This window comes from Bubalus kerabau, chromosome 21, assembly GCF_029407905.1.
Source record: "Bubalus kerabau isolate K-KA32 ecotype Philippines breed swamp buffalo chromosome 21, PCC_UOA_SB_1v2, whole genome shotgun sequence".
Lineage (NCBI taxonomy): Eukaryota > Metazoa > Chordata > Mammalia > Artiodactyla > Bovidae > Bubalus > Bubalus kerabau.
Window position 1 is genome coordinate 24,562,922 of NC_073644.1, and position 24,187 is coordinate 24,587,108.

General features: G+C 39.9%; 1 protein-coding gene across 6 annotated transcripts in view; it reads right to left on the reverse strand.

Annotated features, from left to right (window-relative positions):
- GALNT1 (polypeptide N-acetylgalactosaminyltransferase 1) overlaps positions 1 to 24,187 on the reverse strand; it is a 123,060-nt gene that overhangs the window by 67,916 nt on the left and 30,957 nt on the right. For 4 of the 6 annotated variants that reach the window (XM_055559376.1, XM_055559378.1, XM_055559379.1 and 1 more), the window contains exons 2-3: positions 12,071 to 12,128; positions 829 to 1,070 (exon numbers count right to left, since the gene is read on the reverse strand). In XM_055559376.1, coding sequence (XP_055415351.1) covers positions 829 to 967 — 139 coding nt within the window. In that variant the 5' untranslated portion in view covers positions 968 to 1,070; positions 12,071 to 12,128. The remainder of the gene's footprint in view (positions 1 to 828; positions 1,071 to 12,070; positions 12,129 to 24,187) is intronic. The other 2 variants (XM_055559377.1, XM_055559380.1) reach the window with 2 other exon arrangements.

A 24,187-nucleotide genomic window follows, 5' to 3' on the forward strand; every position in this document is an offset into this window, starting at 1 on the left:
TTTGCTAAGGACCAGGTACCTTCATTATAAAAGTGTAAGATACTTAAATATGGCTGTATATTCAAATAAAACATTTACATATCATTCCTAAAAATAGAATTATTGTTTAGCCAGATATTCTATAACTAACCAGACAAAGTGGCATGGCCCAGAATAGCTAAATTACTGACTCACAATGCAAAGTCATTTTCATTTTGTTTAAAAATAAGTAAATAAAAGGAGGCATTTGTTTTTTGGTTTAAACACAGAGTCTAAAACGGAATTTTTCAGGTGTCTCCTTCCTTTTCCACGCCAGAGACTGCAGTGTTCTCAATGCAGCACTGATTTTATAGTCTGATCTTTTCATCAGCTCTCCCTAAATGTGCTAACTGGAGCTATCGACAGCATTAACAAAATGAACTCACCAGACCATGTCTACCTAAAATAACTTCTTCCCTTAGGACTGAGATAGGAGGGCTAGAGAACTCTCTCTCTCATGCCTGATAATGCAATTTTAACGCTCCACTCAGTATTATGACATTAGGCTAATCTCCTGTGCAGTTTTGGTAGTCCCAGCTATGTGATTCCCTACATTATTTGGTAATACGACTTCCAGAAAATTAACTACTTTTAACACTGAACACATGAATTTAGCGATTCTATACATGACACTTTAATACTGTTAGAAGAACCCACTGGAGAACTGATAGAAATATGATCATCATCATAGAAAGCCAGGGATTACTATTAATCTAAAGAAATGTTAAAATTCTATAGTTCCCAAATTAGTTATTACAAACAAGTAATACATGTATCAAAACAGGCCCATTATTATAAAATGTCACTCACCATCCCCAGCAGGAAGTCCTCTCTCTTTTTTTTCATCACATTTGTTGCATTCACTGAAGTAAAGCAGCAGGAACATATCCAAGAGTACCCAAATCAAGGAGGTGGCTAGGACCACCTTGCAGTATGCAAATTTTCTCATGGCACTTTAAGTCAAATGCAAAATTTTAAAATATATATATATAAATATACAAAGATCACGAAAATTATTCCAATCCAGTTTCATCAGAAATCACTTTCATAACCTACAGACAAAAAAAGAAAAAAGATTAACTAAAAAATTCAGAACCTAAAGCACAATTGAAAGATTAACTTAATATGCATATGAAATTTTACTGTGAAGAATAAGTTTTAAATAAGACTTCAAAAAATACTTGTAAAATATATAAAAACTGATAGTATCAATAACATGCAAATAACTCCTACAAATCAATATACACAATAAAATAGAAAAATGGGTAAATGATGCAAACAAGCACTTTGCAGAAAGGAAACCGGAAGAGCCAATAAACAAGTGAAAATGGGCTCGATTCACTACAATTAAGAAAATGCAAATTAAAACAGTGAGTGACTATCTCATATCCATTAAACACGTGGGGCTTTACTGCCTTCTATTCAACTGCTATATTAAACGCTCAAGTAAAAACTAAGCCATTAACTGCCACAGGGGTTTAAGAAATCAGTAATTCCCAGTCCATTTCAAACACTCCCCTTCAGTTCCATGGTCCAAGGATTTATATGAGCTCTCCCGGTCGCTGTACTGCATGAGCTTAACTGGAGTGATTCTTATCCCTCTGTCCCACTGAATCCCATTCTAAAAATGCTAGTCACCAGCCATTCAGAAACAGACTCATGGAAAGCGTAGAAGAAAAGGGAATCAAGAGATCTGAGGCCCGGACTTGATTCTGACAGTAACTGCACAGACTTCCCTGAACCTTCCTTTCTATGTGTCCCACCCTCACCCCAATCTGTTACAACATCTTGAGAAAATGACTGAAGGGACGGTCACCAAATTTGGGACAGCTAGATAAAAAACAATCCTGGCATGCTGGCACTCGTCTGGGGGCGCACTGAAGCAGTCCCAGGGACCTCAGACGAGGAATCATCTCATGGAGCCGTGGGCACCAAGGCTCAAAGGCATGTGTCAGTGCTGACTGGGAGATGGAAGAATCAAGCGCACTTGGGGTGGATGGAGGAAACACTCGGCACAGGTGCCCCCCACTGAAAGCCGATGTGCAGATGCTCTGAAGGGCTGGGATGTACCAGGGGGGCCCAGGAGCTTCTTACAAGGGCAGTTTATGTAGCATGAACCCAGGATAGATAAGAGAGTTTATCTACAAAAAAGATAACAGTTCTTTCCTGCCTTATGAAGGGGCTAGCCAGCAACCTGAAAAGCACCCCAAAATACTAGGTGACACCTGTAACTGTAAAGTATTATTTCTGCTGACCTCTCTGGGGACGGTGATCTCTTGCCTACTGGTCTCCTTCCATCAAACCAACACTCCCCACTTGTACCCTGAGAACAGGGTGCCACTGTCGGATTCTTGCCTCAAGTCCCTCACATGGAGTGAGCAACCACTACTAACTCTAGTGACTAGGGTGAGGGCAAGGCCAAAAGGATTACAATGCGCAGTGTCATGGAACAACAGATCTCTCCAGAGAAGCCGATACACCATGTATTTCAAGCCACTTCACGTGTAAGGCTACCTCTCTTGGTCACTGGCAAAGCAAGCAGTCTAACTGCTGGTGTGCTATCTGGGACGCAAATGTGGCTCTGTGTTCTCTAAAACCTGCTGATTGTTATTTCTTTCAAAGCTTACAGCCCAGAACACTTAAATGTAAGTCTTTATAACTCTGTACCCATCCCTGTTTAATTTTTCCAAGGCAGCACAATTAGATTCTAAAATTGAAGATGAAACGCAGTGGGTGTGTGTGTATTTGGAAGGAGAGCGGTACAGAGAAAGCAGGAGGTGCAGGGAGAAAGGAGAATAAAGAAGAGGCAAAAACCTCTGAAATCTTGGGGCAGAGATTCCTCAGATACTAACAATAAAATGCACAAATCATTAAAAAATAAAAAGACTGGACGTTGGACTTAATAAAATCTGCTCTTCAAAAGACAGTTAAATAAAAAACAAGTCACATATGGGGAGAAAATATTTACAAATGACTCATCTGATAAATTACTTGTACCCAGACCACATAAAAAACTCTCCAAATACAGTGTTTAAAAACCCTAATTGAAAACAGTGGGCGAAAAGTTTGAACTGTCACTTCACCGGAACAGCAATTCAGGTGGTAAATGAGTACAAGAAAAGATTTTCAACATTGTTAGCTATTGTGTGTGTGTACTCAGTCAGATCCGAGTCTTTGCAATCCGGGGGCTGTGGCCTGCCAGGCTCCTCTGTCCATGGGATTCTCCAGGCAAAAATACTGCAATGGGTTGCCATTTCCTTCTCCAGGGGATCTTCCTGACCCAAGGATTAAACCCATGTCTCTTGTGTCTTCTGCACTGGCAGATGGATTCTTTACCACTAATGCCACCTACTGCTGCTGCTAAGTCGCTTCAGTCGTGTCCGACTCTGTGCGACCCCATAGAGGGCAGCCCACCAGGCTCCGCCGTCCCTGGGAGTCTCCAGGCAAGAACACTGGAGTGGGTTGCCATTTCCTTCTCCAATGCATGAAAGTGAAAAGTGAAAGTGAAGTCTCTCAGTCATGTCCGACCCTCAGCAACCCCATGGACTTCAGCCTGCACCAGGCTCCTCCGTCCATGGGATTTTCCAGGCACGAGTATTGGAGTGGGGTGCCATTGCCTTCTCCAAATGGCACCTACTAGGGAACTGCAAATTAAAAACACAATGAAACACCACTATGCACCCATATAAACAGCTAAAGGAAAAAAGAAAACTACCAAATGCTAGCAAGAACTGCTGTACCTGGACCACTAACATGCTGCCAGTGGAATGCAAAATGGTACAGTCTCTCCGGAAAACAGAGTTTCTCTCCCATAAGAATCTTACTTAAGAGAAAGGATAATGTATGTCTACACAAAGACTTGTACACAACCTTTATATCAACTTAATCATAACCATCAAAATCTGGAAACAATCCACACGTCTACCACCTGGTGAATGGATAAACAAATTGTGGTACTCTAAACAGTGAAGGACTTCAACCCAGAATCCAGCAATCAAGAAAAACTCTCGATGTACATCCAACAGCACTGATAAATCTCACAAGCCTTATGCTAAGTGAAAGTGATCAGTAACAAACGGCTGCATTTTGTATACTACATGATGCCATTTATATGAGAGAGAAATCAGATCAGCCGTTGCCAGGGGTTTGGAAGAGTAGGGGACTGCCCTGAAAGGACAGTGAAAACTTGTGATGATGGGAAACCCTATACTCCCAGCTTGTGGTGGTGCTCATACAACTGTGTCCATTTGTCCAAACGGGTATGACTACACTTAAAAGGGTGAATTCTACTGTACATAATAAATTCAACCTCAATAACCTTAAAAATAGGTAAATATAGAAGAGGTGAGGACCCTTCAAAGAAACAATTTAAATTTTAGAAGGATAACTGTTGTATATTTCTTCAAGTACCTTAAACACTATTACCAATGGGTTAAGTACCCTCCCAGTCATTCAGAAAAAAATCAGCAGTATGTCATGTCTTTTTTTTTTTTTTTTTAAAGTAATTGTATTATACCTACATATTCTCAGAACTTTTGGAATGAGTTCTGGGTACATGGTTATAGTACTACAGAACCAAATAAATTTTTTAATACTATTTATTTTTATTTTTGCCTGCGCTAGGCCTTCGTTGCTTTTTGCAGGCTTTCTCCAGCTAGGGTGACCAGGGGCTACTCTGCGGCGCCTGGGCTTCTCCCTGCGGGGACCTCTCTTGCTGAGGTGCATGGGCTGAGTTGCTTCAAGGCATATGGAATCTTCCTGGACCAGGGATTAAATCCATGTCCCCTGCATTGACAGGCAGATTCTTATCCACTACACCACCAGGGAAGTCCAGGTGTATCATGTTTTAAAGCAACAATAACATCTATTTTTGACTCAAATATTTTAATGTCTTAAATGTCCCTACAGGAGGAAAAGACTGAAATGTTTGTGACCATAAAGGGGAAGTATGAGAGATCTCTGTGGTAATGCTGCAGAGATTTTTTTAAATTAAACTAATATGTTCAACACACATTTAACCTCTCTTTCCACCACAACCACCAAGTATACGGTCTTAGACAACCAATGTCTTAATGATCACTTCAAAAAAGGCCTGATATCCACAAAGCTGTGTCAGAGTGCCACATATTGTTTTACACGTTACTACTCTTTAAAGAAGAGAGAAAATAGACACAGGCTGAGGTGGTTTCCTGGCTCATGATTCTGACTCTTGCTTTGCCCACCCTACCCCAAGGACTTCTGCTAACAGACCTAGTCCCATGGGCACAGGACAGCCAAAAGACCTGGCCAGGCCAAGCACAGGCCCTCAGCCCTTCACTTCCCAAGTCACAGAGCTGGAAGCCCATGCTAACCTAGCGCTGCACTCAGCTACACTGCCCGTCACGGAGAGAAAGCCGACCTGCAGTCCAAGAGGGCGAGCCCAGACAGAGGCACGCAGGACGAGAGGAGGAGGGTCCCGTAGTGACTGAGTCCCTGTCTCTTCTTTGGCTTTCGTGACCACTCAGGAATCCTTCTAATAATCCCCTTTTCCACTTATGCGAGTTTGAACGGGGTTCCTGACACACACCAGGGATGCGGAAGCAGGGGTAGTGGTGGGGCAGAGACAGAGGAAACCTAAAGTCAGACAGGCTCTGGTCCACTTCTGAAGTTCCTCTCTACTAGTCAGAACAATTATACATTATGAGGCACACTATGCTACTTGAAAGGACACTGAACCGCTTGTAAGTGGAAAAATCTGAAACTTGCTTTTCTTCTAACACTACATTCCTCAAGCCCATTCATGCTGCATGTAGTTGTAGTCCGTTCCTTTTCACCACTGTATAATGCTCAATTGGCTTATATTAATGTCATCACACACTATGGGGCTAATCATAGCTTATCCCTTTCATGCTTAATAGGCATGGGGTTATTTCTAAGTTTATGCATGTTTCCTGGTACACATGTGCCAGGGGTCAGCAAACTTCTGCAAAGGGCCAGGCAGTAAACATTTTAGGCTTTGCAGGACATAACATCTCTGTGGCAATCACCTGAATCTGGGGTTGTACCACAAAAGCAGCCGTGATATGTAACCAAGTAAGTGTGACAGTATTCCAATAAAATGAAGCTTATTTATGGAAATTAAATTTGAATCTCATATAATTTTTAAAATTATGAAATTATTTCTTAATCATTTAAAGATGTTAAAAATCTTTCTTTATTCATGAGTTGTCACAACCCTGATCTAGAGTACATACTTAGGGATATTAGATCATGAGACTACACATATTTTCAATATGACAACATATGGCAAACTTGCTTTCCCAGATGTCTAAAGCAAAATGAGAACTCTGGATGTGTTATGTCCTTGGCAACACTTATTGATGTCAAACTATTCAATTTTTTGACAATCTGGTAAGTGTGTAATTTAATTTGAGTTTCCCCATTGACATTTCCATTTCCTCTTCCTAATGTATCCACTGAAGTTTATTCTATTGGGTGAAGTTGTTTTGTCTTTTTCCTATTAGTTTGTGAAGATCTTTATACAGTCTGGATTCTAATCTGTGCCAGTTACATGTACTACAAGTATCTTTTCCCAGTTTATAGCTTATCTTCTTAATAAGAGGTGTCTTTTGTAGTCCATATTTTCTATGTCTTAAGAAGTTCTTCTCTACCTAGAGATCATTAAAAATATTTTAATGTCTAGAAGTTTTAAAGTTTTACCTTTCCAGTGTAAGTACAGATTCAATATTATTTTCTTCCATATGGATAACCAATTGTCTCAGTACTGTTTATGGGAAATTCAATCTCTCCCTAAAAGTGTGCAATGCCAACTTTGTCATAAGTCATGTTTCTGAGGTTCTACATTCTGTTCCATTGGTCTGCTTATCCCTACACCACACAGCATCTTAATTATAGCTTTACAACAATTTTTGGTACTAGGTAAAGCAAATATTCTCACCTTTTACTAGTTGAGGAGTACCCTGGCTACTTCTGACCCACTGGCCTTCCTTAGCTATGCTGACCATTTAATTACTTAAAATGACATTCCATCTACTGCAAAAGAAATCCAGTAGTTAAAAATGCTTACATGTCTATGGTGGAACAATTTTACTGTTCTGGGAAAATAAACCAATTAAAAATTCAGATAAGTCATAAAAAAAGAAGTTGGTGATGAGAAGAGGAATTAAATTCAAGAAGTCAAAAGCAAAGTTCTAAAAATGTTCTTCAAAATGACATTATTAAAATAAATGTATACTATCTAAACTTTATGTCTACTACTTTGTTATTCCTTTAAAACAAAACAAAAAAATACCCCAGTATTCTAGAGTCCCAATCATTCCATGCTGCTTGGATATCTACTGAGTCTTGGCCAACTCTGTTCTTGATACCATGTCAGACACTGTAGATGGTAGGAGCATGAAGGCAATGATCCACACCATGGAAACTGTTATCACGCTACTAAATACCAGGGTAAGAGACACGCCATTCACATTACAAAAGAGAAACACCAACTCAGGAAACCTGGCAGGAAAAAGACATCCAGATAGGGAAGTTTCTAAACAGGTTTTATCAGACAGTGTAAGATACTAAACTTTGCTGCAACAAGGTTTTCTTTAAATTTTTTCTACAGATATTTTGTTTCTCTCTCTCCTTTAGCTAAAATCCTTTAAGGGCTTCCTGATGTCCTGCTATTTTGTTCTGAAGAACACCATTTATAGGACTCATACCTGAGAGTTCTCACTAAAGAAATAAGTTAGGGAAATGTTACTTCCTCCATTTGCTCTGAGAGATTCATTCTGTATATCACTGCACCAAAGGTTCTATGAAGCCCTGCATCGAGGCAAGCTGCGTGATTCTGTTAACTCAGAACTTCTCAGATTCAAGCACGGAATCCTCCCCAACTACTCTTCCTTTTTTGCATAATAGAAAGCAGTTTTCAAACAGCAATAAATTAACTAGTGAAGACTGGCTTCAAATCCTGGAAGCAGGTAACTTTTAAGCTATGAGTTATTTTCTTTCTGCAAAATTATCTCTGTAAAGCTGCAAATTGAGTAAAAAAAAAAGAAATCCCATTGTATTTAAAAGCCTCTCACGAGGCTGACTTTCACAGACAGAAGGTCAATGTGTAATTTTGTAATATGTTAATTAATTTAATTAATTTTGTTGTATTTTTATTTAACATAACATATACCTGTATATAGTACAAATGAAAAGTGAAAGTGTTAGTCACTCAGTCCTGTCTGACTCTTTGCAATCCCATGGACTGTAGCCCACCAGGCTCCTCAGTCCATGGAATTCTCCAGGCAAGAATACTAGAGTGAGTTGCCATTTCCTTCTCCAGGGGATCTTCCCAACCCAGGGTTTGAACCTAGGTCTTCTGCATTGCAGGCAGATTCTTTACTGTCTAAGCCACCAGGATTTGTGGACAAAATGGGAAATCCAAAAGTCATCATTATATATAAATCCCTAAAAGAAAAGAATCTAGAAGCCTCCCTTCAGGTAAGTGAAATTTGTTAACTATTTCCACTATCAGTTATTTTTTTTCAAGTGTGGAGTATCATATTCTACAGAATATATCATCATTAAATTTTGCATTCAGCAAATGCAACATTATTTCATGTGGAAGTCTGTGAGGAAAGAGTTAACACAGCAGGTGTGTTCTACCCTGTCCGTGCTAAGCCCAGGGGGATGCCTAGGGCCATGGCAATGACCCCTGGCCAAATGCTGAGAAGAAACTCCTGGAATGTTCATGGTTATTTGTTAAGGATGTTAGAGGTGGTGAGTCAGGATGTACCAGGCTGTCAGCATTGTTTAAAGAAATCATCAAGATTTATGACGCACACCTGGTGTCTGGTCTGGGGCCCAAGTCTCAGCTGCCAAAGCTGGCCACATGGCAAGAATACGCATACGTGACCAGCTGGCTACCAACAGGAGCTCCAGGCTCTGACACTCATGTGCTTCCCTGACCAGACACGTCTTGTACATGTCTCTTATCATTCACAGCTGGAGGGGAACTCGTGTTCCTGTGATCCTTACGGAGGGAAGACTCAGAAGTCCACACCTGATCTCGTCAACATTCACCTGTTTTATCTTTTTTCTGCTGTTCTTGCACTGTATCTTTGGCTGTAATAAAAATGCAGCCGTGAGTACAACACTATGTTGAGCTGTGTCAGTCTTTCCAGCAAATCAAACTAGTGCGCGGTCAGATCAGATCAGATCAGATGCTCAGTTGTGTCCTACTCTTTGCGACCCCATGAATCGCAGCACGCCAGGCTTCCCTGTCCATCACCAACTCCCGGAGTTCACTCAGACTCACGTCCATCGAGTCAGTGATGCCATCCAGCCATCTCATCCTCTGTCGTCCCCTTCTCCTCCTGCCCCCAATCCCTCCCAGCATCAGAGTCTTTTCCAATGAGTCAACTCTTCGCATGAGGTGGCCAAAGCACTGGAGTTTCAGCTTTAGCATCATTCCTTCCAAAGAATACCCAGGGCTGATCTCCTTCAGAATGGACTGGTTGGATCTCCTTGCAGTCCAAGGGACTCTCAAGAGTCTTCTCCAACACCACAGTTCAAAAGCATCAAAGGGCCCCCAAAACCAACACCATAATACCGACTTCTCTCATTCCTTTTCAGAAGCTGCATGATCATAAGGACGATATCCTTGAATGAATAAATCAGCGTACAGCATAAAAGCTAAGACATAGGCCTGAGATTACTGTCTTTAGAAAGGTCTGGTTGCAATGTTAGCCCTTGGCTGGTGTTTGGGAACTTGAGTGATACACAATTTCCTATGCTGAAATAAATCTTACCTTAAATGATAAGCGGGCCTCACTGTGCTGAAACTGCCTGTACAAACAATATGATTTATGCAAAACACCTCTTTTCCTGTTGGGAGCCTGAAATTTTGGTACATGCTAGGCAGAAGGTGCCTCCATTACCAGGTCTGATAAAAACACTGGCATTAAGTCTAATGAGTTTTCCTGATTGACAACACTTCACACGCGTTGTCAAAATTCACTGCTAAAGGAATTAAGCTTACCTGGAGGAATTAAGCTTATTCCATGGGGAGAGGACTCGAGGAAGATAGTAACTGCTGTCCTCCAGATTTCACTTCTTCCCTTTGCTAACACTGCTTTGTATCCTTTTGCTGTCATAAATCTTAGCTATTATTCAGAGATCATATGCTGAATGCTATGAATCCTCCTCAGTTCAGTTCAGTAGCTCAGTCGTGTCCGACTCTTTGCGACCCCATGAATCGCAGCACACCAGGCCTCCATGTCCATCACCAACTCCTGGAGTTCACTCAAACTCATGTCCATCGAGTCAGTGATGCCATCCAGCCATCTCATCCTCTGTCATCCCTTCTCCTCCTGCCCCCAGTCCCTCCCAGCATCAGAGTCTTTTCCAATGAGTCAACTCTTCACATCAGGTGGCCAAAGTACTGGAGTTTCAGCTTCAGCATCATTCCTTCCAAAGAAATCCCAGGGCTGATCTCCTGCAGAATGGACTGGTTGGATCTCCTTGCAGTCCAAGGGACTCTCAGGAGTCTTCTCCAAAACCACAGTTCACAAGCATCAATTCTTTGGCGCTCAGCTTTCTTCACAGTCCAACTCTCACATCCATACATGACCACAAGAAAAACCATAGCCTTGACTAGACGGACCTTTGTTGACAAAGTAATGTCTCTGCTTTTCAATATGCTATCTAGGTTGATCATAACTTTCCTTCCAAGGAGTAAGCGTCTTTTAATTTCATGGCTGCAGTCACCATCTGCAGTGATTTTGGAGCCCAGAAAAAATAAAGTCTGACACTGTTTCCACTGTTTCCCCATCTATTTCCCACGAAGTGATGGGACAGGATGTGATGATCTTACTTTATTGAAGTTGAGCTTTAAGCCAACTTTTTCACTCTCCTCTTTCACTTTCATCAAGAGGCTTTTTTAGTTCCTCTTCACTTTCTGACATAAGGGTGGTGTCATCTGCATATCTGAGGTTATTGATATTTCTCCCGGCAGTCTTGATTCCAGCTTGTGCTTCTTCCAGCCCAGGGTTTCTCATGATGTACTCTGCATATAAGTTAAATAAGGAGGGTGACAATATACAGCCTTGACGTACTCCTTTTCCTATTTGGAACCAGTCTGTTGGTCCATGTGCAGTTCTAACTGTTGCTTCCTGACCTGCATACAGATTTCTCAAGAGGCAGGTCAGGTGCTCTGGTATTCCCATCTCTTTCAGAATTTTCCACAGTTTATTGTGATCTACACAGTCAAAGGCTTTGGCATAGTCAATAAAGCAGAAATAGATCCTCCTAGGCAATCACTAAACCTGGGGGTGGTCTTGGGAACAGCCAACACAATCAGCATTTTAAAACAGAAGTGATGGTCTATTAGGCCAAATGCTAAAATTCACATTTCAATTCCAGAACGTATTAATATCAGTAATGTGCTCCTAGCAATTTTACTTTATTGGCATAAACCTGGGCCTCTTTATTCCTTGAATGAGAAAAACATACCCAGGTCACAGTCCCTGAATTAAATGCAGTAATGCGCAACATACTCACAGTAAACACTCAGTAAATATTAAACAGTAATTCTAAAGGCTCTTTCTTAGATGAAACAAAAAAAAATCAGGAACATTGTACATCTGTACTGATGCATTTGGAGTCCTGCAAAGAGAAGCTCAGAGACAAACTTGAACCCTTCATCCTCCTAACACTGGCGCCATGAGTGCTCTCCAGTCCACACATCAGGACTACTGGTTGAACACAAGCAGGTTAAACCCTATATAATAAGTATCTTTCTATTTCTAAATGTGGTCTTTATTTAGTCTTCACATTGCTTTCGTGAATGAGAAGTGAATGTGCTAATTAATTAGTACCACACGTGGCTATGCTTGATGGTTATGTTTCTCAAATTACTGTGCTAGGATTTTAGTACAAGCCACTCACTTTCTGGCATGTACATGAGGCATCAAGTCCAGTCAGGGTAAATCTGAACCTGCGCCACTGTAAGAGCAAATCCCAATGTAAAGAGAAGTCCAACCCTGAAGTCATTTACGCCCAGTGATCAACTTACCCCAAAGTGGCTTTTCAAATGAATTCACATCCCAAATCCACATGTCCCACATCTCCTGCTGAAAAATAAATTTCCTAAAATCAGTTTATTACAGAATAACTCTATCCTCCCTGCTTTACTTCAGCCACCCTATTCCACTGGACTAAGTGCCAGCCACTTCACCTGAGGATGAGGAGCAGGTCTTACTCAGCTACTTCCCCCGTGCTGAGCACCACACCTGGCACAAAATGTGTGCTCAGTTAATGTTTATTACGCGAATAAGTGAGTCGATGAAAACAGTATTTCTGAGATCCAACACCAAGCTCAGTGGAAATATTGTAAAAAGTATCTTTCCTCTTCTTGGAAATCGACAAGGATATTAACTTCCCTGGTGGGAAGGTCAAGGGCACACAGACAGTACCTATGGCAGACACTGTTCCATATTCCACCCCCACCCCCTGCTTTTCATTGCCATTAGACCTCTAACTGAATTCAAGTGATCATTCTCTGCTAGACTACCTATTCTTGACTGGTCCCAGCCAACTGTGAGTGTTCCACTTCTCTTGCCAGTGTAAATAACCACATCTCAACCAGCAGGCTCTGAAGGGAAATCTGTTGGGAAGCATTCAGGAAAAGTTACGCTGCCTCATAGAGAAGCGGAAGGAGACACTATTCTGCCTTTGGATACTGTGTGCAGAACAAGCTGAGAAGTGCTGCAGCCATCTTGGGGGCATGAGGGGAGCCAACGTCAACATGCTGAGGATGGCAAGGTGAAAACAGAAAGCAAAAGGGACCCTGACTATCCCCAGGACCCTGACTAATCCTGAAACTGCACAGGGCTGGACTTTTTGTTACCAAAGGGATAAAGCTCTGGCTGTTTAACTGGATATTCTGCAATACTACAGTCAAAAGCATGCCAATACATCACTATGCAACCTGTAATTATTGATTTAGATAGGTATGTAGCCTGTGAAGGAAAAAACGAAATGTAAACCAGTGGAGGATCCAAATTAGGGAATCTACTTTTAAAGGAGATTCCATAGAAGGAGAATCTCAACATAAATGTAATAGCTGCAAGATAGAACCTGGTGTGTTACATGCCCAGTCTTAACAATCCTTAAGCCTATCAAAGAATCACATATCCCTAATTCATTCAGACTTTAATAAATAACAAGGATGTACAAGACACAACACTGAGTAGTTTGATGTACATAAACATGAAAAGGGCTCAGTTTCTGCCTTCAATGAGCTTGCAGTTCAGAAGGACAGATACTATTAGTAAGTTTGTATGACACTTTACAATTTACAAAATGCTTTTCTATTTCTGCAACAGGTGCCAAGTTACAAGGAGCTACAGCACACCAAGGAGAGAAAATGGTGAAGGAGAACGACTGGGGAATTGGTCTGAGTTAGGAAAAGGCAAAAGGATATTTCAGGTGGACAAAACAATATGAGTTAAAATAGGGAGACAGAAAAATCAAGGGACTTCTGGGGACAATGAACAGAAAAATGGGGAGATGTGGTTGCGTGTTTGGAAAAGGGAAATCTCATTCTACTTGATGTCTCAAGTAGAATGAGTATAAGAAAGAGACTTGTCCTGGTAGTTAGCACATTATGGTGATGTCCTCTCACGCTACGGCGTTTGAAGAGCAATGGTCAGGGGATGTTTCCCCATGTTTTTAATTTTATCTCCTGAATTCAAATGCCAACTCATTAAAACAGAACACTGTGGTTTCAGAAAATTTACATCTTTCCTCCTGACCACGAGCTCAGACACAAGGAAATACACTGCCACCATCAGCAATGGAAAAGCTAGAGATTCTGGGGAGGAGTTTCTGGCAAGTAACGGATCCAGGAGAAACCTTCTCCAGCCCAGAGGCCCACCTTATCGCCTGGCCATAGAGCCCCGAAAGTCTCCAAGGGGAGTTTTGTTTCACATCTTGCCAGAACATCCATCTTAGCCCTGACTTCCACAATGCTGCCCTCTTCCCTTCAAATCATCACTCTCTCACTCTACTGTTTCCTTTACTACCTTCTGTGCAAGAAGGCTTCACTTTCTGTGTCCAACTTCTCAAATTCTCAATCCAGTGTGGTATGGCTTCACTTCAATGAAACTTTTTTTTTTAATCAAATCACTCTAATGTTCTAACTACCAAGACAAGTCGCTTTCTTACATTCATCCTACCTGAGGTGTCAGCCTCTAAAATTATTAATATCTTGGGAACAGACAAGCTGTAAATAGAACCAAACCTTCTTCTTATCTTGGTTCCAGGGTCATTCCTTTCTCTCCCACTTTTCTCAACATGCTCTGCAGTCTTCTCTGGCTCACCCCACTCTGCCCTGGATGTGTCTGCAGGCTGACACTACACAGGTCCCTGGGGAATCCACCAGAGGTAAAGCTGACATGCCTCCCCCATATGCTGATGGCTTTCACATCTCTAACTTCTCTGACTCTGGTTAGAATGCAAGTTCCTCCAGCATGGGAATCAAGTTTCTCACATTTAAGCTCTAAAAACCTTATGAAATGTCTGAGGACAACAGAAACTCATATACAAAATAGCATCTCCACTTCTAAGTCATTCTTTGTTTTGTCCTAATGCTTTCCTTTCCATTCTAGCACCAAACACCAATTTACAATGTAATATATGTATTAAATATCTTGTAAGCCTCACGAGGGCAGAGACTTTATTTTAATGCTATTACTACAGCACCTGGAATAGTACTTGGCACATGGCAGAAGTTAATAATTATTTGGTTAAATGAACAAAAATACCATAAAGCAACAGCATGTAAGAAGGAATAAAGGAACCTGAAATGAAACATTTTAAGGGTGCTGTGTTTAGGTTTAGGACAGAGATATTTGATTAATTTAAGGCCTTTATGATTAATATTTTTAATATTAAAAGATAACAACTAATTAAGTAAAAACAGCATGTATAATTAAAAACCAAACTGGAAAAAAAGGAGAAATAATAAAACCAGTCAATTTAGAATAAAAGAAGGAAATTTAAAATGATTTAAAAAACCCACAAATATAGAAAGCACAAAATGGCAGAAATAAATCCCATACATAGGTAATTTAAATAAAGATAAAAAGCCTAACTGTATTCATTAAAAATTATCAGATTGGATTTTTTTCAATAAAAGCTATGTAAGGATTCAGAGCAGTTTACAGAGCAGCTAAAAGTGAAAGCAACCTTACCAAAGATATACAGATGGCAAATAAACATATGAAAAGATGCTCCCTATACCAGCAAAATACAATTCAAACAACAAAATACCTCTATACATGTACTATAATAGCTAAAATTCAGAACATTGACAGTATCAGATACTGGCAAGGAACTCTCATCCAACAGGGACTATCATCTACCATGAAGTTTGCTGCTGCTGTTCTTTAGTTGCTAAGTCGTATCTGACTCTTTGCAACCCCACGGACTGTAGCCTGCCAGGCTCCTCTGTCCATGGGATTTTTCAGGCAAGGATACTGGAGTGGGCAGCCATTTACTTCTCCAGGGGATCTTCCTGACCCAGGATCAAACCTGCATCTCCTGCATTGGCAGGTGGATTCTTTACCACTGTGCCACCAGGGAAGCCCTTCCATGAAGTTTCCATCTGAGAAACTTATGCAGAGAAAGATAAGCAGAAAAGTATAAATAAAAGTAAGAACTGAAAATGTCCACAGCTGGTGGAAAAGAGAAAATGGCAAATCTGAGTTCAGCTAACCCTAAGCAAAATACAAAGAAAATACAAAGAAAATCACAACGAGAGCACATCATATTCAATTTGCTGAAAACTAAAGATTCAGAGAAAATCTTAAACCAACCAGAGGAAGAAAAAAAGACAGTATCATATACAGAGAAAAAATGGATTACTTCTCATTACATGAAACAAAGGCATTTTCAGATAAGAAAAAGCCAAAACAGCTAATCTCTCATAGACCTGTATGCAGGTCTATAAGAAATGCAGAAGGAAAATGAAACCAGATGGAAACTCAGATCTGTAAGAGAAATGAAGAATATAAGCAATGGTAAATATCAGTAAATTTAAAAGCCTATATTTTTTCCTCTTGATTTCTTAAAAGAGATGGTTGATGAAAAAAAAATTCTAACTTTATATTGTACAATTTATTAACATACAGATGAAGTTTTAAGACAAAATTAGAGCAAAGGATAGTGGTGGGAGGAAATGTAACTATATGGTTGCCTTTTACACTTAATAATACAGCCTAGCATCTATTCATGATATTTAAAACAAAAACAAAGAAATGGTAGGAAACTAGAAAAAAGAATGAGTTTTGTTAACCTGATAAGGTTATCTGCCCTAAATCTACAGTAAACAAAACGCTTATTGGTGAAGTGTTGGAAGCATTCCCTTTGAATGAAGTTAGGAAAAGGTCAAAAATGCCATCTATCACTTTTTCCTCTGAACAATGTACTGGAATTCCTATTCAGAACAGTAAAACAAGAAGAAATAAAGGATTTAAGAACTGGAAAGAAAAAAACAGAGCAACCACAAAGGAAATGACAGAAAATCCAAAAAAATAAAAGCAATTAGAACTAATGAGAACTTTTAGCAAGGTTGCTGGATTCAAGATCAACATACAAAATTCATCTAAGAATTCTAAGAAAATTTCTTAGAAAGACCTTTTAAAAAAATGAAGATATAGCATGCTCACATATGGAAGATTTATTAGAGAAGTAAATAATCTCAGTATTAATTCTCATAATTAATACAGTTCCAAGAAAAACCTCAACATAGTTTTTCAAAGAACTTTAAAAGCAAATCCTAAAATCCAACTGAACGGCAAAGCCATAAAAGATTTTGATTTTTTGTGGCCAATAAAAATTTTGAACAGCAAGGCAATGGAACTCTGACTGCTACATGTCAATCAAGCTATAGGAATGAAGTCAGTGTGACTGTGGACAGAGGCAGATTAAAAGATTAATCAAACAGAACAAAGTACAGAATCAGACGCCCTTGAGCATGCAAATGGTGCGTGACAGAGGTGGCGCCACAAATGTATGAGAGAGATGTACTATTTAACAAATGTTCATCCACATGTAAAAGTTAAATTCCTACCTCAAACTTTAAAAGAAAATGAGACAAAGTATCTGTAAATCCTTGGTTACAGAAGAATTTTTCAATGAAGACTCAAAAAGCACAAACCATAAAAGAAAAAATAACTACTTTATGGAAACAAAAAATTTTTAACACAACCAAAAACATCACAGACATTTAAATGATAAGCCAAAGACTATGGGAAAATATCCACAACAGAAATAATCAGCAAAAGATTAGTGGTGGTGGTGGTGTAGTCACTCAGTCGTGACGGACTCTTCGCGACCCCATGCACTGCAGCCCACCAGGCTCCTCTGTCTCGGGGTCTCCTGCATTGTAGGCAGCTTCTTTATCAGAATGTATTTAAAAACTTCTCCAAATCAAAACAAAAACACACAAGTGAAAAATGGCCAAAAGGATGAATGGGCAAATCACAGAAAAGGAATCATACATAGCCAATGAACATGAAAATATACTCAACCTCAGTAGTATTCAGGGAAATGAATTTGACTTCAAGAGATTACCAAAAACACAAGTTTGCTTTTTGTACAGGCCACTCATACAACGTTGTTCCAAGTGCAATTTGACACAGCCACTTTGGAGAGCAATCTGATAGTGTCTAGTAAAGCTGACAAAAGCACTATCTTCTCTGTAATTGCACTTCTAGGTACACACCCAGGAGAAACTCCTATACATGTGTATAGAGAAACATGTGCAAAGACTGCAGCATTGTTTATAATGGGGAAGAAAGGTAATAACCTACAAATGCATCAAGAGGAAAGAGGATACATGAGCCGTATAACAACACTACACATGAAGGAGGAAACAGACAGAGCTGGACTCCATCTCAGGCCAGGCTGCAGACATTAGGCTACACGCATGGTCACCCTCCCAACGGACTCTGAACTCTGAGCCTGGTGTCTATAGAAATGGCACACCAATGGAAAACCAGACCCCCGGATAAAAGAGCCTCAGGACTTGGACTTGGACTCTCCGTTGCCTAAAAGAACATGCTAATTATCTCTATAACAGAACAAAGTGGTAAATTCCATTATGTTTATCGGGATATGACCACAGGCCTATTGATAAATATCCACTGTTTATCTAGTCTTGTGAGACACGAATTATGGGTTAACTTTGATCGTATCTCTCTTTTACCTTGTCCAGACTAGTTTCAAGGAATTTGGGGAGGTGGGTGTGAGAAAGTACACTTAGGGTCTATAACATTTTCACAAAAACTGGTCGGCGTCCTTGGCTAAGAGGAGGCTCTGCCTTGGGCCTGCCGGTGTAATAAACTGCACTCCACTACCTGCACTGTCCTTCTGAGTGAGTCTGTTTCCCAGAACGCGTGGCTGCAACACACACAGTTCAAGTAGAACTATGTGTATCAACTGGGTAAATAATGCTGAATGAAGAAAAAAAGCAATCTGCAGGATATGCACAGAATGTTCCACTTATACACAGTTTTAAAAGATACTAAAATAAGACACTATTCATGGACACAAACATACAATCTAAAGACAAAATAATATGCATAAGAATAATATACCACATTCATTTTGGTTAATTCTAAGGAAGAAGGAAAGGGCTTCAACTACAATGGACTCTTTTTTTTAAAGGTAAGAGACCTAAAACTGTGGCAAGTTGCTAGATGCTCCCTGAATATCTGCTTTCCTCTTGTCTCTTTTCAAACTATTGTACTGTGACTGGCAATTTACATATCCTGGCCTGCCACACAGATTAAGGTAGCCAGTAAGGATTAATTTTGGAGAAGGAAATAGCAACCCACTCCAGTATTCTCGCCTGGAAAATCCCATGGACAGAGGAGCCTGGCAGGCTACAGACCATGGGACCGCAAGAGTCGGACATGACTTAGTGACTAAACCACCACCAAGGATTAATCAGAAATCACTGGGCGGGGTATGGGAAACGTACTGAAAGGGAACTGACTTCACTGCCCAGAATGTAAACATGAAGAATGGAGCTAAACTGAAATATTAATACTAACTGACACAGAATCAAATAGCGAAAAATGTAAAGATAAGACACGGGGAAAAGGTGAGTTGATGGCTGTTCCTTGTCTTCTGCTACTGTACTTTTCTGTATGTTTAAAATCTTTTATTTAAAAAATATCCTTTACTTCTCAGATATTAAACAGAGATTCTTAAATGTCACCCATAGGCAAATGTTGACCCACAGATCAAGCCAGAATGCACAGGCAACATTTATACACTGAGGCGGCCAAGCAGAGAGGATGAAGAATTCACTAGAAACTGGCCAACCAACCACACTCCAAGAAGGCAGACAGTGCCACGCCATTACCACCAGCGCTGCTACTGCCAGTGTGGGTAACAAACAAGGCTGTAAGATCCCACAGTCTCTTGGCTCTGGACTTGGGGTGAGAAAAACCAAAAGCATTTGCAGACTAAATGGAAATCTCTGTTGTCATTCCCTTTTCCTATTTTTCCTTCTCCCATGCATTCCCCAGAGCTCAGTGCCATACTTTTCCTCCTCCTCCATGGAATCATCCAGAGAGAGAAAAGGGGGGAAAGATATCAAAGGACGACAGAACCCTCAAACGAAACCTGGCTTTTATGACTGCAAACATGAAGAGGCTTTCGAGAATTACTTCACTTAAAACACTGTCTGATGTTACTTGGATGTTAACTTTAAGTGACCTTTTGAGATCGAAAAAGTTTTAAATTTGCTCAACAGACCAAAATGGAAATCTGGGCTGGAGGTAGGCATCAGACCAAGATGATGGTCTGAAATATTTAGTTACCATTAAAACAAAACAGGAAAACAAAAACAAAACACCAGCCCTTTGTTAATCTATTACTGTGTTACAGAAAGACGGTATTCCAGTTAGTCATGAATTCTACTTCACAGATTTATTCCAGGTCCACACACTACAGGGCTTCCCTGGTGGCTCAGTGGTAAAGAATTCACCTGTCAACGCAGGCTTCTTTTGGGGTTGGGAAAATCCCCTGGGGAAGGAAATGGCAACTCACTCCAGTATTCTTGCCTGGAGAATCCCAGGGACAGAGAAACCTGGCGGGCTACATACTCCAAGGGGTCGCAAAACAGTCAGTACAACTTGGCGATTAAACAACAAGCACCAGAGATTATAAGACATGCTCTTCAGATTCTCCCCTTAACCAGCCAGCAATGTGGTATATCAGGTTTTGTGGGGATTTTTTCCCCCAATTTGGTTTCTCCCTAATGCCACTTAACCTCTTTGTTGCTTATATTGTTTCTGCATTTGCTCTTGCTGTTTTTACTCAACTCTAGCCCTTTGCCTTTTGTTTCTGAGAATAGCTATTTTCTACCTCACTCCCTTAATTTAGTCTTCTAGTTTCACATGGCTTCTGCACCAATGCTACTTAAGATCCACACTACGAGATAATACCCCAAGTGTATTTTCTTGGAATTTTTTTTCAGCTCTTTGGAAGCAAACACAGGATTTGCTTCCTGCTCTCAGAAAGCCCCAAAACTACTGCAATTAGGATATTAATCATTTAACAATATAATAGAAAGTTAACAAGGAAATTGTTGAAAAAGTCCCTGGAATAACTCTATTTAATTCACATCAAGAACTCAAAACATTACTTCTGCACTATTCTTTAAAGTTCCACTTAATTCTCAAAATTATATTCTGCCAAAACCTCTAAACACTTGGGTCATCTCTCCGTTCCTTATTATACACACTAAACAGTTACACATTTTTCTTTATCATTGACAAAAATATAACCAAAAGGTAAATTTTCTACAGATATTTCTCCATGTCAGAACTTAAGAATTAAGTTCATCAATAAGTAGAGTTTTCCAAACATACTATGTTACAGCCTAGATTTAGCTTCCTCCTTACAATCATAAATTCAAGAAAAATAACTATAAAATATTTAAGATATGTTTAAACATTATCTAAGAGCATAACTTTTATTGAACATAAAACAGTTTGATAGGCTTCATGAAAAGTCCTAAGAGTTCTGCGGGAAACTGTTGACTGTAACAGCGTTCCATCTGCATTTGCTGTGCTGCGGAGGATAGCACTGCCCTGCACATGAGAAGTGATGCACAAAAAGGAACAGCAAAGCAGTCTTAAGGGAGATGGACCCTGTACCTACGATTGCAAAGATTTGGGTTTTATTATAAAGAACTCTAATCTTGAGAGAGCATGAGGAAAAGGAAAAAAAAGGGGGGGGGGATAATAAAAACTAGGTATTGCTTTATTTCTTAAGAAGGGTTCCCCCCCCCCCAACAAAAACCAAATGTAACGTGTGGATCTGTTTGACTTATGAATCAACAAGCCAACTCAAATGGACACTAAGGGACCATTGGGGAAATTCGACTATGGACTGGGTAACAGATGATACCAAGAAATTATTGTTAATTTTATTAGGAATAACAGTGTTATGGCTAGATGTGAAAATAGACTCACTTTTAAAAGACCCACTATGAATACTGTTAGAGGCAAAACAGCATGATGTCTCGTATTGCTTTAAGATACTTGGGTTTCTAATGCAACATCTTAAATCAATTATGCCACAATAAAATTAATTTTAAAAAAGATACTTGGGCTTGGGAGGAAGGTGTGGAAAGAAATAAGAGGTGAAGCACACGTGGCAAATCTTAACTTTTGCTGAATCTGGAAGATGGAAACCAGAGTCAGGGGTTCGCTTTACTATTTCCTCTACTTTTAAATATATTACAATTTTTTGAGACATAAAGAAACAATTTTTAAATTTGTCTCAGATAGCTAAAAGCCGATTTAGTTATGAATAGATTTAAAATCCTACTTTGGCAGGCCAATTATCGAAAACCCTGGTTTTTTGTGAACAAAATCAAGTCACGAATACATTCATTCACTTAACTTCAATATAATAAGCACCTATGTACTATATGCCAAGCATGTAACCAGACCATGGGAAAATAAAGGTGAGTTAGACCATGTCATTATCCTTAGGGAGGAGACAGCTAATATGAACGTCTGTGATCAGGATACTGATGGTATCAAAGGAGGTTACAGAGAACAGAAGCCACAGACAAAAGATCGAGGGGGAAATTTTATCATTTTTCAGCTGAAGAAGCTGATATGTCATGAGTTTCAGGGATGAACAACATTTAGAGAACTGAAAGGGCTAAGAGGTCAGAGAAGAGCCTGGAGAGCGGAACATAAAGGCAAAAGATGACAGCGCTCTGAGAGAGGAGTCCCCACAATGCTCCATGCTAACTGCAGAGGACGGTTAAGTGACACTGGAAGCTGTTTTTGTCATGTATTTAGCAAGTTACACAGAGTCTGTGATTTAAACATGACACTAAAACATCAGAGGGTCTCACAAACTGTGCTAATTAAAAGAAATCAAATCTTACTCAGGACTTCGGGGTAAGGCTATTTCAAACCTTACTATCAGCCACATTAACCACATGCAGTGCAAGGCTGGATTAAAAAAATACCTCAAGTTCCCAAAGCAAGAAAGGTTATCCTTTGTTTTAATGGAAATTTAGGTTGTAAAAGGAGAATGAAGGCAGAGCCACAGTTTCTGAACTTTTAACTTTGTGCTAAGCACTTTCAGGGCCACTATACAACAAAATCCTCCCAACAAGCCAAAGAACTAGGAACCATTAAGCCCATCAAACAGGTAAGAATCCTGATGCTGTAAGGTAGGTAGGTAATTTGGCCAACAGAGACTGTTCAAGGCCAGAACTCAAAACCAGTCAAGTCCCAGTAAACATGGTAAACCCATACATCTGTATTCTTTATTGTCCACCTTTGGAAGGTACATTCATGGAATCACATGATAATGTCTTTTTTGCTATCTTAGTAATCCAGTTTGTGAGAGATCTGTCCGTGTTGATTCATTAATAGTTCATTACCTGTGGCGCCACAGAGCAGGGGTTGGCGAACCACTATTTTTATAAATAAAATTTTATGGAAACACAGCCACACCCATTCTATTTGTTTATGTATGGTTTATGGCTGCTTTTGCTCTACAATAGCAAAGCTGAGCGATTACAACAGAGACTGCACAGCCTGAAAAGCCTAAAATACTATCTGGCCCTTTATAGAAAGTTGGCTGACTTTGGCCATAGAGCATTACAGGAGTATACTGGGTATTATTCAACTTTTATAATTTTGTCAATGTAGTTTTAATTTACATTCCCTGTTGACAAATATTTAGTGGCTATTCATTTTTTTCTATGAAAAGCTTTTCCTCTCTATTGCTCATTTATCTTTTCATATTAACATATGCATGTGTACTGACATATATACATATGAGCGTATATATTACTGTGACAAAAAAAAATCTTTGTCAGTTGTATGTGTTAGAAATAACTTCTATTTGTGCACTTGTGACTTGTCTTTACACACTGTTTTCTGTTCTTTTAGCTTATTTACTTGCTGAGCCAGGCCTTAGCTGCAGCATGTGGGATCCATTCCCTAGTCAGGGACTGAATCTAGGCCCCCTGCATTGGGAGTGTGGCGGCTTAGCCACTGGACCACTAAGGAAGTCCTGACACACTGTTTTCAACAAGAAACAAAAGATCTTCGTTTTAATACAGCGCAATTTTTTAACCTTTTCCTCCAACAGCTGTGCTTCTGGAAACTAGTTAAGAAAGCCTGAAATCATAAAGCACCCTCTGAAGGCTTAAGTTTTGCCTTTCACACGTTTTTAATCCATCTGGAATTTTTTTTTTTTTTTTAAATATGGTGTGAAGAAAGAAACATCCACACTCCTCACTAATTTCTTGGATTTTTTTTTTTTTTTGGTGCCATTCTGATAGCGTGAGCTCCAACCCCAAACCTGGTGAAGAATGGACGGACGTGCAGTTACCATTTCCCAGGGAGGACTGCTCACCTTTCCAATGACAGACAACCTGAGACAGGCAATCCTCCTTACCTCACGTCTACTGTCCCCACCCATGCACTGTGTGACAGGTTTTTAAATTTTTCCTAGTTTATCTACCAACATCTTGCAGGGAATTTCAGCTTTATACAAGGGTCCCTGGACCTAACTTCTCACCTTGCTTGATCTGGAGACTCTGTCTAGACAGTTCCCCCATGGTCACCCTGAA